The 16,731-nt window shown below is 34.9% G+C and overlaps 1 protein-coding gene across 6 annotated transcripts in view; it reads left to right on the top strand.

Moving 5' to 3' along the window:
- The window catches only part of ROCK2 (Rho associated coiled-coil containing protein kinase 2), a 140,247-nt gene that overhangs the window by 66,487 nt on the left and 57,029 nt on the right, over nt 1-16,731 (top strand). For all 6 annotated transcript variants that reach the window (XM_032866852.1, XM_032866851.1, XM_032866855.1 and 3 more), the window contains exon 4: nt 8,896-9,033. In XM_032866852.1, coding sequence (XP_032722743.1) covers nt 8,896-9,033 — 138 coding nt within the window. The remainder of the gene's footprint in view (nt 1-8,895; nt 9,034-16,731) is intronic.

Raw genomic sequence — 16,731 nt, 5'->3', positions numbered from 1 at the left:
AAGATGTCACCAATTTTATCTTTTATGCTATTCATTCTGGGCAGGCTACTTATTTCAGAGCATGCTCTTTGTTTTCTTGTCTGTTTCTTCAATCATGTTTCACTTTCTTTCTCTCTGTTCATTTTTTTTATTCTTTTTTTTTTTAATTTCTTTTCAGTGTACCAGAATTCATTGTTCTCTCTGTTCATTTTAAAAGAAAACTTCTCCTGTTACTCTCCTTTGTACCCGTTATCTGAGTGTGATCTTTGCTCTGCATGTTTTAATTTAATAATTTTATGTAATTTACCATATTATGCCTTGTACTGTAGTTTTATGTATATTTCTTTGAATCCTTTTATATTGTAAATTTTTTGAGAGTAGGAGCCATGTCTTTAGAAAGCTTTTGGCTTTTCCATCAGGAGTTCGTAGCTGCTTATCTGAAAATAGTTGGCCAGATCTGAGGAGATTATCCTCAGCTAAGTGAAAAGTTTAGGAGGAGTATCTGTAGAGCTGCAAAGAGAAAGGGAGAGCCCTCACTCTAGTGATTTGTCAGTTCCAACTGTAGACATTGGTAAATGATGTATGTGTGTGGTCAGATCATATCCGTGATTGGATTTTTCTTGTCTTTTTATATCTTGTACAACACAGAAGCTGAAACAGAAACTTTCCATTCAAGTGAATTGATTGTGATTCCTTGTGATCCCTGGGCTTAGATGCTTTCTGGGATCCAGTATGCTAAAGAGATACAGGCTCTGTGACAGGACTTGAGGCAGATGTGAGATAAGGATCCCCCCCCCCCGCTTGCTTTTAATTTAATTGGTTTAAATTAAGCTTTTAAAGTAGAGTCAACCAGAAAGAAAGAGTATAGGGGAAATGATTTTCTAACACTTGTCATGTCAACTCAAATTTTTAATTCCTTTTTTGGAGTAAAACAGGCTCTTCACTGGTTACAAAGTTATTTCTGAGTTGCAGGAATTATCTCCTTCCCTCCATGCTTTTGTAATTCCTGTATTCCCTCATTGAGTCTTGGCTGCCACAACCAGACATTTTTAGTGAAAACCTTAGCAGCACACACTAACTGCTTTAGTCCGTCAAACTGGATCTTATAAAAATAATCAATTGTAATTTTTGAAATTAAAAGCCAATTTTGAAAATCTCAAATAGAACATTTTGGTTAGAATAATTTTTTGAAAGTTTTTTTGTCCACAAATTTTCTATGAAATCTAGGTCTATTTTAGGATTTTCCAAGCAAGTCTTATCTCTAACTACATTAGGGTTGTTTGACCTATTTAAGAAAGTTTTTTTTAAGAGATACATATTTGCTATAGAAAATACAAATAAGCAAATGTCAGAACAGAGAAATCACCCAGAATTCTGTCATTTGAGATAAAACCACTCTTAGCTCTTTGATTCTTTTTTTGTGTTTTATATATATGGGGGAGGGAATATCATTTAGAGAATAGGAGCAACTTTTTTTTTTTGTCTGTCACGTACTCAGCCTAGTGACATAGGGGAAACACATATAAAGGTCCGTGATAGAATGAATTAAGTTCTATTTGTCTGTGGTGGTGTTAGCTAACACTTTCATTGCGTACATTCTGTGTGCTAAGTATTTATATTCATAGTCTCATTTTATCCTTGCAACAGTTCTGTGAAATTCTGACATAGATGAGATCCTGAAACTTAGAGGGGTTAAGTAAGTTGGCCCCGTAGTTCATAAATAGGATATTTGCAAAGATTTGTTGACATCTAAATCTGTGCTTTTAAGCAGTACTCTGTACAGTGTAGTAATGAATAGCTCCTGTATTTGACTGTTTATCCATCCATATTGAATAGAGGAGGAGGAACAAAGGAGAGTGTACAGAGATGCTGAGGGAGATTATAATAGAATCATTCAGAAAGAGACATCCTCAGAAGGAAGATCAGTGGAAACCAGCTTTTCTAAAGTCACAGCGCTTTATTGTAGTACTTTGTAATACTAGTGCTAATGAATTTTAGAAGTATGAGGTAGATGTTTGGCATGAGTACAGCTATTGCCTCTTAATGTTTGTTCTATAGATCAGGTCAAAGACTACAAGCTGGTGGTTCCTGACTCTTGTATTAGGATCCAGTTAAGTGTCCTATCCCAGTAGTTTACGTGAAATTTGGGCTTCATTAGAGCATCTAGGCAAAATAGTCTTTATTTATTAAAAATTTCATTCCCTCATATAGACATAGCTATAATTTTGTTGAATTGGATATTCAGCATTTTGCCAACCACAAGGCAGTCCCACAAATGAAAATTTATACTCTGCCTAAAGGAGCTTATGAAGCAGATATATATATAACTAATTATAATATTAGATTTTTGCAAGTGCTATGGAAGCATAGAGAGAGAGAGAGTAATGTTGCATCAAGAATCAGAAGTAAAGTGAACAAGCATGTTTCTCATGTTCAAAGATTTATACTTAAGCTGTATGACTTTTTGTGTATTTAAATGGTCTTTTTGTTCTAGGTTTGTTTTTATTTTAGTTAATTCAGATATAAAAGATTAAAACTAGGGGTGCCTGGGTAGCTCAGTTTGTTAAGCATCTGACTTTTGATTTTGGCTCAGGGTCATGAGTTCAAGGCCCATGTCAGGCTCTGTGCTGGGTGTGGAGCCTGCTTTGAGATTTTCTCCCTCCCTCTCCCCTCCTCTAGTCATTCTCTTTCTCTCTCTCTCTCTCTCTCTCTCTCTCAAAAAAAAAAAAAAAAAAGGTAAGTATTTTACTATTTTCTATCAGCTGACAGACATCTTTTAGCTTCTGTTCATAGTTGTGCTTTACAGAATTTTTAGAACTTGCCATGATATGAGTCAAGGATAAATAATATTATAGTGTAAAGTAATTGACTGTCTCTTAGTGTTTTATGGATTGCTTTTCTGATGAAACTAGAAAACATTCAAAATCTGATTTGTTCTTAGGGGTGCCTGGGTGGCTCAGTGGGTTAAAGCCTCTGCCTTCGGCTCAGGTTGTGATCCCAGGGTCCTGGGATCAAGCCCCGCATAGGGCTCTCTGCTCAGCGGGGAGCTTGTTTCCTCCTCTCTGCCTGCTTCTCTGCCTACTTGTGATCTCTGTCTGTCAAATAAATAAATAAAATCTTTAAAAAAAATCTGATTTGTTCTTAGAATAAATGAAGATTTGAAGAGTGGCAAAAATACAGCAGTAGTACCTTAGCAACCTCTTTCTAATAACATTTTAAACATTTTTTATAACATTTAATAGCTGGAATGAGCATTTGTTTTGAGCTAAGTTGCTAATTCGATACAAATCAATTAAAAATCCAGTCTATCTGTTCTGGAAGGGATTTCTCATTTCTGATGAGGATCCTTTAACTCCTAATCCCCTGCCTACCATCCATATTTTCATACTGCTTTCACATGTGTTTATTTTTGTGTTCTATAATGTCTATAAATAAAAGGAATTGTTATTCCAGTTTAGTAATTTAATATAGAAGATAGATATAATCTGTGACCCTCATCATAACTTTGACCCTTTGCATATAGAATTCTTTTTATGTAAAATTAAGGCATATCAAAATACTTGAAGTTTTAAATGTAAAATATCTTAAAACGAGAAGTTATGTAACTTACTAATATATTAACATTTGTAATTGTGACTTGATTAGCCAGTTTTTCTTCAGGGCTGTATTTTTTTTATATCCATAGTGATATTTTGATTACTTACTATATTAAACCCTGAGATTAAACACTGAGAGGGGATGTTAAAATTTCCAACTAAAATTATGGATTTGTCTTTCTATTTTTAGTTCTGTCATTTTTTGTTTCATGAACAAAAGCTCGTTTATTAGATGCATACATATTTAGGATTTTGAATTATACTCCTTTTATCTGAATTTAACCCCCTTTTTCTTTGCTTTGAAGTCTTCTTTATCTGTTACTAATATTGCTCTGTCAGTTTTCTTATCCTTGCTGTTTGTGTGGTACATCTTTTTCTGTCCTTTTATTTTCAGTCTATTTGTTCTTAATATTTAAAATATATGAGATTAAGTTTTGCTTTTTTAATCAATTCTGATAATTTCTGCCTATGAGTTGGAGTGTTTAGTTTATTATATTTATATTTAGTCTATTTATATATGGTATTTTTATACTGTTTAATTGCTTTTCAAGCCCTGGAGTCTCTCTTTCATTTTCATTTTTTCATTTTTCTCCTTTTTCTTTAGATTGATTTGTCTTCAGGTTCACAGACTTCTCTTCTGTCTCCATTCTTTATTAAGTCCTTCTAATGAATTTTTCATTTTTGTTGTTTTTCAGTTAAAGAAATTCTGGTTTCTTTTTTACAGTTTGTATTTCTCTGTTGATATTTTCCTCTATTCACTCATTGTGACTACATTTTCCTTTTATTCTTTAACTTATTTTCCTTCAGTTGTTCGAACATATTTGTAAGAGATATTTAAAGTATTTGTTAGTTAAGTTCAGTGTTTTGGGGGTTTTCTATTGACTCCTTTTTACTTGATGATGATTCACACTTCCCTTTTGTGCCTATTAAGTAATTTTTACTTTTATTTACTCATTTTTTAAATGCCTATTTTTTTTTCCCAGCATTTATTTATTTGACAGAGAGAGCACAAGCAGGGGCAGTGGCAGGGGGAAAGGGAGAAGCAAGCTCCCTGCCGATCAGACAGCCCAATGTGGTGCTCCATCCCAGGACTCTAGGATCATGACCTGAGCCGAAGGCAGACACTTAATCAACTGAGGCACCCACGTGGCCCAATAAGTAATTTTTAAAATATGTACTGGCCCTTACAGATATAGAATAGAGATTTTTTGTTAGTTTGTTACTTTTTGTTGATGTGTTGATTTTCATTCTAATAATCTATCCAATTACCTGATGATCACCCTTAACTTGTGCACACTGCATTTTATACTTTGTGCGAAAAGACCAAGTTGTTTCCCAAGTCCTTTTAACTGGTAGGACTGAACCTCCCAACTGTGCTCCCCTTTTGATCTTTTAGGGATTGGCATTACTAGGCATTGTTAGGTAGTGTTGGAGTACCTCTTGCTTTAGTACATGGTTCTTTCTCCTAAGCTGTCTCACCTGAATGCCTAGGAAAGAGCAAGTTTTCCCCATTCTTTGGCTGGAAATTGATTGTTCTTCTAATTTTATTTAACCTCCAGTGTCTCTGTTTTGTTATCAACCCCTGCTCCCTGATAAACTTTGGGTACTTCTCTTTGGATAGTTCAGCCCTTGGCAAAGGACTCACATGGTACTTCTAGAGACCTTTTGCAGAGCTCCTTATATTCCTGTTTCCTGCCCAGCATAATCCAGTGGCCTCATTTGCCTTGAACACTGATCTCTGCCTTCTCAGTTCAGCAGGACCACTGTACTTAGCTTATATGATCCACTTGTGTGCTGGTTCAGATATTGCCTTCAAGCAGAGTGTCTGGGTAATTATGGGGGTTGACTTGGTGAGTTTTTCTCCTCTCAGGGATTATAGTTTTGTGCTGCCTAATTTACCAAGCCTGAAAACTGTTGCTTCACATGTTTTGATTGTAGTTTACAATGTGAGGTCTAGATGGTATCACTTACTGTATCATAGCCAAAGATGCATGATTTGGAGTATACATCTTTATTGTTTCATGCTAGACCTTTTTCTGTCTTTCTGAGTGATTTGTTCAAGTGCATTCAAATAAAATTCTTACTTAAGATTTGTTAGGAAGAAAATCTCTCCATTAAAAAGGTACAGCATTGTATGATTTTTCTAGGATTTGGTAGCATTTTATACAGTTTCTAATCTATAAAATATGATGGTTCTTACATATCTTCTCTGGGGAGGACATGAGCATTCCTTTGGTTTATCTTATTTTCATCAATATAAGTACTGATTCTAAATGTGGACTATACTTGATGAGAGATAACTAGAAATTTACTGTTGTATTTTTCTTAAAACTGCAAGTTAATAGCTTGGTCAGTGATCAAATAAAAAATTCTTTTTCACAGATACTAATTCATTCATCACATATTTAGTATCTATTTTCATTGCCAGTGCTGGCATTGTATTTGACACTGAGGATATAATGGAGAATGAAATAGGCGTGGGTAATCCCTAACTTTGTTGAATTTACATTCTAATGGGGGAGATAGACACATACAAGGAAACAACATAAATCACAAGTTATGGTATCTACTAGGAACAAAACAGATGGAGTTCTGAGGTAGAGAACAATGAGTTCCTCACTCCTTTGAGAAGTTTCTATTTCAGCTGAATGAAGGAACTAGTCGCTGGGGAGGAGGTGACGTCAGAGACTGTGATGGCTTTTCGGTTACCTTCCCAATACCTGTAAAGATCTTGAGGAAAGGTTTATTAGAGGGACTAAAAGAAGGTGTTCAATATGGTTGAAGTATGAACAAGGGAAAGAAAATGAGATTTAGATTGGGAGGGCGGCTGTAGGCTAGATCATTTAGCGCCCTGTGGATTTCTGTCAGGAGCTTCGTGTCCTCTTCTTTCATCCAGCCCTCGGTAGGATGACCATGTAATTTGTTGTACAAATAATGACACACTTCTGAGTGAGAAGGAGCAGTCACTGCTTGGGAGACTGTGCTGACCAATGTAGTCTGGCACTGTTCTGGGGAAATCATCCTAATTGTGGCTATACTCATGTAGAAATGGCATAGATAAGTGGTTACTAGCATGGGTTCTGGTTGCAGACTACCATACCTTCATTTTAATTTTTTAAGAAGGATTTTATTTATCTGTTTGTGTGAGAGAGAGAGTGTGTGCAAGTGCACAGGGAAGGGCAGAGGGAAAGGGAGAGGGAGAGAGAATCTCACATAGACTCCGCACTGAGCGAGCACAGAGCCTGACATGGGGCTCGATCTCACGACCCTGAGATCATGACCTGAGCTGAAACCAAGAGTCTGACATAACCAGCTGTGCCACCCAGGTACCTCAGACTACTGTACCTTTAAATCTTGATTTCTACTCATTGTATAACCCTCAGCAAGTTAATTTCTCTGTGCCTCAAATTTCTCATTTGTAACACGAGGAAGTAATACCTCATTAGAATTGTTATGAAGATCAAATAATACATTTATGAAAATACGCTGTGCCTGGTATATAGTAAGCACCCACTCAGTAAATTCATTCTTTTTTTTTTTTTTTTTTTTCAGATTTTATTTATTTATTTGACAGACAGAGATCACAAGGAGGCAGAGAGGCAGGCGGTTGTGTGTGGGGGGAAACAGGCTGCCTGCTAAGCAGAGAGCCCAATGCAGGGCTCAATCCCAGGACCCCAAGATCACAACGTGAGCCAAAGGCAGAGGCTTAACCCACTGAGCCACCCAGGCACTCCAGTAAATTCATTCTTTTATCAAATATTTATTTGCTAAAATAAATACTTTTTAATATAATATATGATATATATATATTATATAAATATATTTTATTATGTGCCAGGCATTTTACTAAGCACTGTGGATTAAGCAGTGAAATTCTGGCCTTCATTGGGCTTAATTTCTAGTGCAAGACCTAATAAAATAAAAGTAAAAAAGAAGGTGTAAGGTGGTAGTAAGTGCAATGGATCAAAAGCAGGAAAGAAAGAATGGAATAGGCATGGGCAGCAGAGCGTGGCTGTAAATTGGAAAATCGAAGTAGCTTGATCAGAGTAGGCCTCACTAGAAAGTAACATCTGAGTAGGGATCTGAAGGAAGTGAGGGCTTGGCTGATTCCAGGCACAGAGAGTAACACATGCAGAGATGAAATGAGAAACCACTGGGGTTTTAAAACAGGAGTGACAGGAAATGGTTTGTTTTTGAAGGATGACCCGACTGTGGGTGGGTGAGAGTGACGGAAGCCAGGTTCGGTTATCGTAAGTAATGGACATAAAAGATTTAGACCAGGCTGTTCGCAGTGGAGATAGTTAGAGATGATTAGATTCTGAAACTCTTTTGAGGTAGAACTGAAACGATTTGCTGGTGAGTTTGATGAGCTGTGTGAGAGAAAGAGAGGAGCCAAAGATTTTTAGCCAGAGCAACTAACCGGAAGGAGCCATTTACTAAAATGGGGAAGACTGTAGGAGGAATAAATTCAGGGTGAAGATTTGGAGTTCATTTTTTTCGAACTCCTGTTAGATACCCAAGTATAAATGCTAGCAGTCAGTATTATTAATTATTAAGCAAACGTTAACAGTTATAATCGTTGGGTATTTGTTGGCTCTGTGGTAGCGTTTGCTATCATACATTTAGGATTAAAACGATGGCCAAAAAAAGATACTGTTTTTGCCCTTGTGGAAGTTACAGTCTAATAAGAAAGATAAGAGTTGACCACATAGACGCCGGGGTGGCTCAGTTGGTTCAGCGGCGTCTGTGTTGGCTCAGGTTGAGTCCTCTGTGGGCTCCTTGTTCAGCCTGGAGGTGGCTTGTGCGTGTGCGTGCTCTTTCTCTCCAACAAATAAATAAATGAAATCTTAAAAAAGAATTGATCAAATAATCATATTGTTGGTAGTTTTTTTTTTTAACATAAAAAAACCTTTTAAGTAGGATACTTTGAAAGAAATAAAGATGACTTACAAAATCACAAATATCTCTTCACATCTAAATTTATTAGGTTGTGTTCAGATAGCGATACATGTACATACCTTGAAAGTTTCTCATGTAACAATATCTTGTTCTTAAAATTGGTTAGCTTAAATAACATTAAGGAATGAAGCTTTGTGAATTCATGGAATCTAGCATTTAAAGGTATTGTGTATTTCATGAAATTTTTAGGCTGTTGGGAATTTTTTCTTCTTTTTTCCCATTAAAAATGTAATGCTTTTAAAACTTCTTATTAGTTAGCTAAAGATCATTTTGTTTTATAACTGAAGTCTTTAATAATAGAATTATAATATCTGTTGTTCACCTTTCACAAAATTATTTTTGTGTTTTAAAAAATCTACAGGTTCGTCATAAGGCATCACAGAAAGTTTATGCTATGAAGCTTCTTAGTAAGTTTGAAATGATAAAAAGATCTGATTCTGCTTTTTTCTGGGAAGAGAGAGATATTATGGCGTTTGCCAACAGTCCGTGGGTGGTTCAGGTAAGCATACAGACATTCATAAGTTTATTTTCCTTTTATTGTAAGTGCTTATTATTTGTAGGATATGATTTTGTATGCTAAAAATCCTGTATCTTACTCACATAGTAACGATACAGTCCTTTTTAATAAGGTCAGATTCAGTATGCTTCTTTAATGTTCCTAAATAGTATGTCATACAGACATGACTTGTAATACTTAAATTGGTGTATGAAAGCAATTATTATTTGCAACTTTTAAAAAAATTCCTTTATGAACAATTAGATTGGTTACCAGAATGCCATTATGCCCTGCCTACACTCTCATGATTTACATAATAGGAACAATAATCAGCCAGCCTGTCTCCAAAAAACCAAAACTTCTCCTCTCGTCCTTTATATATTACCTACAATATAAGACAGTATTGTGCTTCCTAATTGAGCCTCTTACTTGACTGTAAACTAAGGAATTTGTGGTTGTATTTTGCCTTCTTTTCAATTATATACCTCATTAACTTTGCTTCTCTAAAGATATTTTTATACTTTTACCTGATTCTGCAGACATTTTTGAACAAGTATCATGAGTGAGATTAGGTATGTACCAATGCATGTTCAGAATGCTTACTTAATGATTTATATAAGTTTTATACTTTGCTTGTAGAGGGCAATTTGCAGGTACAAAATACGCTGCATGGATGGCTATGTAATTTAAAAGCTCATTATTACTACTTTTTTAATAATGTGGAGCCCCAATTCTCTTTCTCTCTATTTACCTTTTTTATTGTATCTAGTGAATAGAAATTCTGATATGTGTAGCTAAAACTAAAATTTTTATAGCAAATTATATATTGTGATAATGTAATTAAGGAATGATGGTAATAAATTATTCCACTTTTAGCTTTAAATTTCTTTCATAGCAACAGAATCATTGCCATTTCTAGTTTATCAGTTCATAAACGGGTGTCTTTGATCTTTATTTCGGCAAAGTGGATTTTTTTTTTTTTTAAAGATTTTATTTATTTATTTGACAGACAGAGATCACAAGTAGGCAGAGAGGCAGGCAGAGAGGGGCGGGAGCGGGAAGCAGGCTCCCCGCTGAGCAGAGAGCCCCATGCGGGGCTCGATCCCAGGACCCTGGGATCATGACCTGAGCTGAAGGCAGAGGCTTTAACCCACTGAGCCACCCAGGCGTCCCCAAAGTGGATGTTTTTAAAGTGTTCATTGAGATAAAGAGTTAATGGGTCTGTGGAAACCAGTCAACAGTGAAACATTGTAAATTGAAAAAGTAATATTATATTTCTGTTAATTTATTGAGGTTTTCAAAATGGTGATATTCTAGTTAAGTCATTCCTCCACCATCTACTCCCCAGTCATTCTTTTTCATTATAGTGACTAGAATAATTCTATAATTCCATTTACTATTTGGTTACCCAGTAGTATAATTCACAGAGGAAGTGACAGGATAAAACTTTATTCTTTCCTTATATTTACCAGTTTGCAAAGTAAGGGATTAGTTTCCTTTTATCCTCTAAAGGTGAACAGTTTTGAGGGAGTTACCAGTTTGAACTCACGGATTTAAAACCTATTTGATGTGTTTTAGTCCTTTGAATATCTTATTGATGACCACATTGTGACACCTTTGGCAAGTGACATCCTGTTTGGGTTAATTCCTGAGTCCTTTGGACATAGCTGTGACAGCCTTTGATAGCTTGCTGTCTGACACAATAGGATGTTCCCGACCAATCTTGTACATTAACTGTGCTTATAGGTCCATCCTTTTTACACATGTGAATACTTCCTTGTAATAGATTCCTAGCATTGGGTTTGCTAGGTCATATGGTGTGCACATTTGACATTTCAATAGATAGTGCCAGATCGCTTTATAAAAAAAAATGTTTTTACAAGTTTATATTACTCTAATTATTTAATATTTTTGTATCACTACATTTTAGCCAATACTGGATATTGTAGTTATTTAAAATTTTTATTAGTTGCATCTTCAAGAAGAAAAGATGTTATTGTGCTAAAGTACATTTCTTTGGTTAATGATGAGGTTCAGGATATTTCATATGTTTATTAGTAATTTGTATCCCACTTTTCTGTGTGTTGTTTTACTTTTTAAAAATTGATTTATTTGCATGCTGATAGATCCTGTACATGAATATACATATGTTGGAAATATATTCTGTGTTATATCTGTTGGAAATATATTCTCTTGAACTGTTACTTGTCTGTTGCTTATTGAGTTTTTAAAAATAGATGTAATCAAATCTATGTATTCTATATTTTGATTCTTCCTGGTTTCCCCAGCCCAATATAATGAAAATATTCTCTTATACTTTAGCTTTTTTATATTTTAATTTTGGGAGGGGCAGGAGTCTCTTTCAGAGTCACCAGGAATTTATTTTTTTATATGAAGTAAGATTTGTTTTTCCCAAATGAGCAGCCACTTTTCCCAGGGCCATTCGTAGAAAAGCCCATCTTTTTCCCATGAAGTAAATGAAATGTCCCTTTATATCATAGACTAAATTACCCTATATATGTGAATTTCTTTTGACTCTGTTCTATTACTTTGATTTGTTAAGCACTAAAAAATCATGTTGTTTTAATTTCTGTAGTTTTTCATGTATTTTGAAGGGCAAATCTTCTCATTGTTCTCCTTTTATAGTATTTTTGTGGAAATTCTTAACATTTTTTCTGTGAAGTTAGAATTAGCCTTTCATTCTGTTAAAAAATACGTTTAAAATCTTTTCTTGCATTGCTTTAATTCGTAGATTTTTGGGGTTGTTTTGATTATTTTGAAATATGAAGTCCTTTCATAACAATATAGTATATATCCGTGTATAGAGCTTGATTTTCAGTAAAGTCATGTTACTTTTTCTCATCAGATATGTTCGGAAGAAACTTGTGCATAAGAAAACTAGTGTTTGAATATGTAGATGTTACAAAACCCAAAAGAACCAGCATTGGTTCAGTCTTTTCAGTACAGTGTTGAGTTAGTAGAAGTTTTTTATCCTTATCTTTTTTATTATGTTAAACTTAATTGGGTAGTCCTCTAGTATTTAATGATTAAATCTGATATTTGCTGCAGTTTTCTGATTAAGACAGTGAAGGCCTATCTATTCGTGTTTAGCTTCCCAAGTATTTTTTAATCAGGAATAATGTTGAAGTATTTGAAATGTGTTCTTGAGCTGCTTTTATGATGGTTTTCTTGTTTAATCTGTTATTATAGCACACTAAAAAAATAAATTTCAAGGTAGTATAAAATAAAAAGTAAATGCTATTTGCTATAATTTTATATTCTTTATAGAGTATTGAATTTGATTTACCAATATTTTAAGTAATTGTCCATCTGTTTGTGTGACATTTGACCTTTGCTTTAATTCAGTTTTTTTTTAACATGGGCTTTTTTGGGTTGGTTTTCATATTCTGATGAGACTACCCTAATAAACATAGTTGGGAAGCACAACACTTTTTTCTGAGCTTTGGTACAGTTTATATAAAATAGAAGCTATTCATTCCTTGAGAATGGATTGAACTTGCTTGCATACCTTTCAGGGAAAAGTTTTCAATATATTTAATGATAATTTTTTTACCACTAATATTTATTATGATAGATTCTAAACATCCCAAAGTAGAAAGAAGGTGCTTTGAATCCCCATGTACTGTTCAGTCAGCTTCAACAATTACCAGCCATGGCCAATCTTACTTCAGTCCCACCAGAAATTGGCAAACTTCTTTTGTAAAGGAGCAGATAGTACCTACTTTAGGTTTTGTGGCCCAAGAGATAGATAGAATGTTGATAACTTATATAATGAGAAAACAAATTTCTACAGATTTCTTATTGAGGCAATTCAAAATGTGATAAAAAGTACAATTTTTAAAAATACCACTCTGTTAAGGAGAAGAATGAACTTGTTTTCTGGGGTAGTAACGTTTTGTTTAATTGAGGTTCACAATCAATGTTTCCTATCAAAATTGTAGATGTTCTGTTAATATTAATGTGTAATAAGATTTTCTGACATATTCATCTTATTAGAAAATATCTTTTCAAATAGGTTAGGTACTGCCAAATACTATTATCCACTGGCATATGATTTATTTTTTATTAATAGACTTTATTATTAAACAGTTTTACATTTATAGAAAAATTGAGCAGATAGTAGAGACCTCCTATATCCTCCCCTCAACCCGGGACAATTTCCTCTATTAACATCATACTTTAGTAAGGGACATTTGTTATAATGAATGATCCAGTATTGATATATTATATTAACTAAAGTCCATAATTTATTCAGATTTTCTTGGTTTTTAACCTAATGCTTTTTTTCTGTTGTAGGATTCCATCTAGGATAGTATGTTATATTTAATTATATCTTCTTAGCCTCTTCTTGGCTGTGGCAGTTTCTCAGACTTTTTTCCTTGTTTTTGATGACCGTTAAAGCTTTAAGTATTACTTGTCAGTTATATTGTATGATGTGTATAGTCTTATATTAGAATTTGATGTTTTTCTCATTGTTTAGACTAGGGTTATGAGTTTTTAGAGAAAGACTATAGAGGGAAGGTGCCATTTTCATCATGTATCAAGGGTGTATACCAGTACTTTATTTAGAACTATTGATGTTGACCTTGAGCATATGATTCTGATTGAGCCTATTTAGCATTTGGAAGACAAATGCTGACGTTAAATTCTTGTCTGGATATTTACCTTTTAGCAAAGTCATTCCATTGCAGGTTTGTCACTTCCAACTGAAGGTTAGGCAGAAGCTTCTCAATTGCAGAGTTTGTTTATTTATTTAAAAGATCTTATTCATTTGTTTGAGAACCAGAGAGCAAAGCAGGGGGAGCAGCGGAGGGAGAAAGAGAAGCAGGCTCTCTGCTGAGCAGGGAGCCTGATGTGGGACTCGATCTCAGGACCCTGGGATCATGTCCTGAGCTGAAGGCAGGCACTTAACTGACTGATCCACCCAGGTCCCCCCTCAGCTGCAGAGTTTAATTGGATTTTGAAATATGGATATTTGCTTTACACTTATATTCAGGTCCAAAAATGCTGTTGGAACTGTGGGAACTGTCATTTGAGCTCAGAAAATACATCCATTGCCAATTTGTGTAGGAGGGAGATCCCACTTCTTGTTTTGATTTTAATAGCAAGGGAAGCATAAAAAGTAGCTTGATGTTAGTTGTCATTAAAAGCTTAAGTTTTGTGGGGCACCTCGGTGGCTCAATCAGTTAAGCATCTGACTGTAGATTTTGGCTGGAGTCATGATCTCAGGATGGTGAGATCGAGCCCCACCTCTGGCTCCAGGCTCAGTAGGGAGTCTGCTTGGGCTTCTCTTTCCCTCTCCCTCTGCCCCTTCCCCTGTGCATGCTCTCTTGTGTGAGCTCTCTCTAAAATAAATAAAATCTTTCAGCAAAGTTAAAGTCTTGCACATAAGCACTATTTTACCTTATCATTTTAGGTTGTATTAATTAAGAACATTATAAAGTCTGTAGCTAGAGCTAATTTAGAAAGCTAGTCAGTATTCCATGATAGTAGTTGAGGATGGTCTTGACCAGACAAATTTTAGTCTCGGCTCTAAGCTCAGATAATTGCAATAAAATTTTACCAGTGCTAAGCCATTGAACTGCTGTATGGTTGCATGAGAATATTCAGCATTTTTTTCTGACAAAAATTCACAGAACAGGTGATGATGGTTAAGTCCAAAAGAGCAAATAACATCCGTTTATACTAATTTATTTATTATACGAAGGATTCACATGTTTTCCAGAGTACTTACTGATAAGTATTACAGAGAATAACTACAGATTTTCAGTATCACACATTTTTACAAGCTTTGTAAATTTGTCCAATAAAGCCTTTTTCTGCTCCACATATATTTTTACCACTATCTTTTGTTAACACACCTTACCGGATTCTACTTCAGGTTGTACTGACCTAGTGTTTTCTCAACTTCTTTGGAAATATTTTTTTCTGTAGTTCATCTATACAGACTGTTTATAGAGGCTTGTTTTTTCACTCAAACTTGGCACTTACTCTTCTAATAACTGCTAATGACTGCATAATATCAGTAACATCTGTGGACTCATTAAGAGCCGAGGAAAACCACCCGAAATCATTTGCCTTGTTTTTAAATTGACTACTGATACTGCCACCAGTGTCCTCGACTCTTTGAGCAGCTGTCGTTGAAAGACTGAGTCTTGCGTTGATTTTATCTAGACGCATTTCTTCGGCTGATGCAATCAAACACAACTTAATTAATTCACCATTGGTGAATGGCTCTTCTTGTGTGCCTAATAAATAAGCCATCTGGAAACGCTCTTTGGTTTCAGTCTTACAAACATTTAGCAAATTTTAACATTTTTCCATCGTTAATTTTTTAGCTTTTAATTTTGAAAACATTGCAAGAATTCTTGAAATACTTTTTGTTCTCCTACCCAGTCTTTTTTCTCCTTTTTCTCCTTCTGAGAGATATCTGCTGTCCTAAAACTTACATATATGTTTTTTTCTGTACTCAAGCCTTCCATTCCTCCTTCCCAATTAGATCTTCTGTCAACCTTTTTTTTTCCTCAGGCGATTTTTTACTAATTCAGGTTTTTATTTCTCTCTTGAGTCAGTTTATATTTTCTGCGACTGTATCTGTCTTTTCTTTTAGTTTTCTATTGACTGGCGTATATGTACATTTTTTAGTTAACTTTTTTTTTTTTGTTTAAAAATAACTTTTTTTTTTCTTTTTTTTTTTTTAAGATTTTATTTATTTATTTGACAGACAGAGATCACGAGTAGGCAGAGAGGCAGGCAGAGAGAGGAAGGGAACCAGGCTCCCTGCTGAGCAGAGAGCCTGATGCGGGGCTCGATCCCAGGACCCTGGGATCATGACCTGAGCTGAAGGCAGAGGCTTCAACCCACTGAGCCACCCAGGCACCCCTTTTCTTTTTAGTTATTTTCTGCTTTTAAAAAAATTCCCTAGCTCCTGTTTTCTTTGGGTTTATATTGTTCTTTTCTAGTTTCTTTATCTGCCTAATTTTTATTGTCAGTCTTTATTTTCCAATGCACATATCTGCTTGAATATTGGATAGTGAAAGAAGGAGGGATACCTACAAATGCATTTGAAGTTATCTGCATTAATTTTATCATGCTTTTTTATAAAAAATGATTTTATTCGTGACATACACAAAGAAATACATAAAACAAGCAGCAAAAAGATGTATCCCAAAGCATACACCCATCTATTCACAACCCAGCTCAAAAAATAAACATTGCTAGACTCCAGAAGTTCTCTTGTGCTCTTTCCCAATCACTACCTCCCTGTGTTCCTCCCAAAATAACCACTCCTCTGACTTTATTAGTCATCAGTTTCTTGCTTTTCTTTCTAGTGTGCCACCTAAACAAGCACTCAGGAACTATAGTTTCCCTATTTATTGAACTTTATATAAGTGATACCACTGAATAGCTTTTCTTTTGTATCTAGCTTTTTTGTTCAGTGTTATGTTGACATGAGTTACCTACATTGCTACAGTTCATTAGTTTTATTGCTGTCTTATTCCACTGTATGTATATACCACTATTTGTTGGTGTTATTTCAAAATTTTATTTGTTACAAGTGGTGTGAATGTTTTTTGTTCTGTTGGGTTTATTCCTAGGAGTAGCATTTTTGAGTCCTTACAAGCGATCCCAGTGGGTGGGAACAGCTTGTTTTTCAGTGTGGTTACAGAAGTCTAGTTT

The sequence above is a fragment of the Lontra canadensis genome, unplaced genomic scaffold, assembly GCF_010015895.1.
Source record: "Lontra canadensis isolate GAN:19392208 unplaced genomic scaffold, GSC_riverotter_1.0 scaffold32, whole genome shotgun sequence".
NCBI lineage: Eukaryota > Metazoa > Chordata > Mammalia > Carnivora > Mustelidae > Lontra > Lontra canadensis.
Note: the sequence above shows the minus strand (reverse complement) of the source record. Positions and strands in the feature narration are given on the sequence as shown.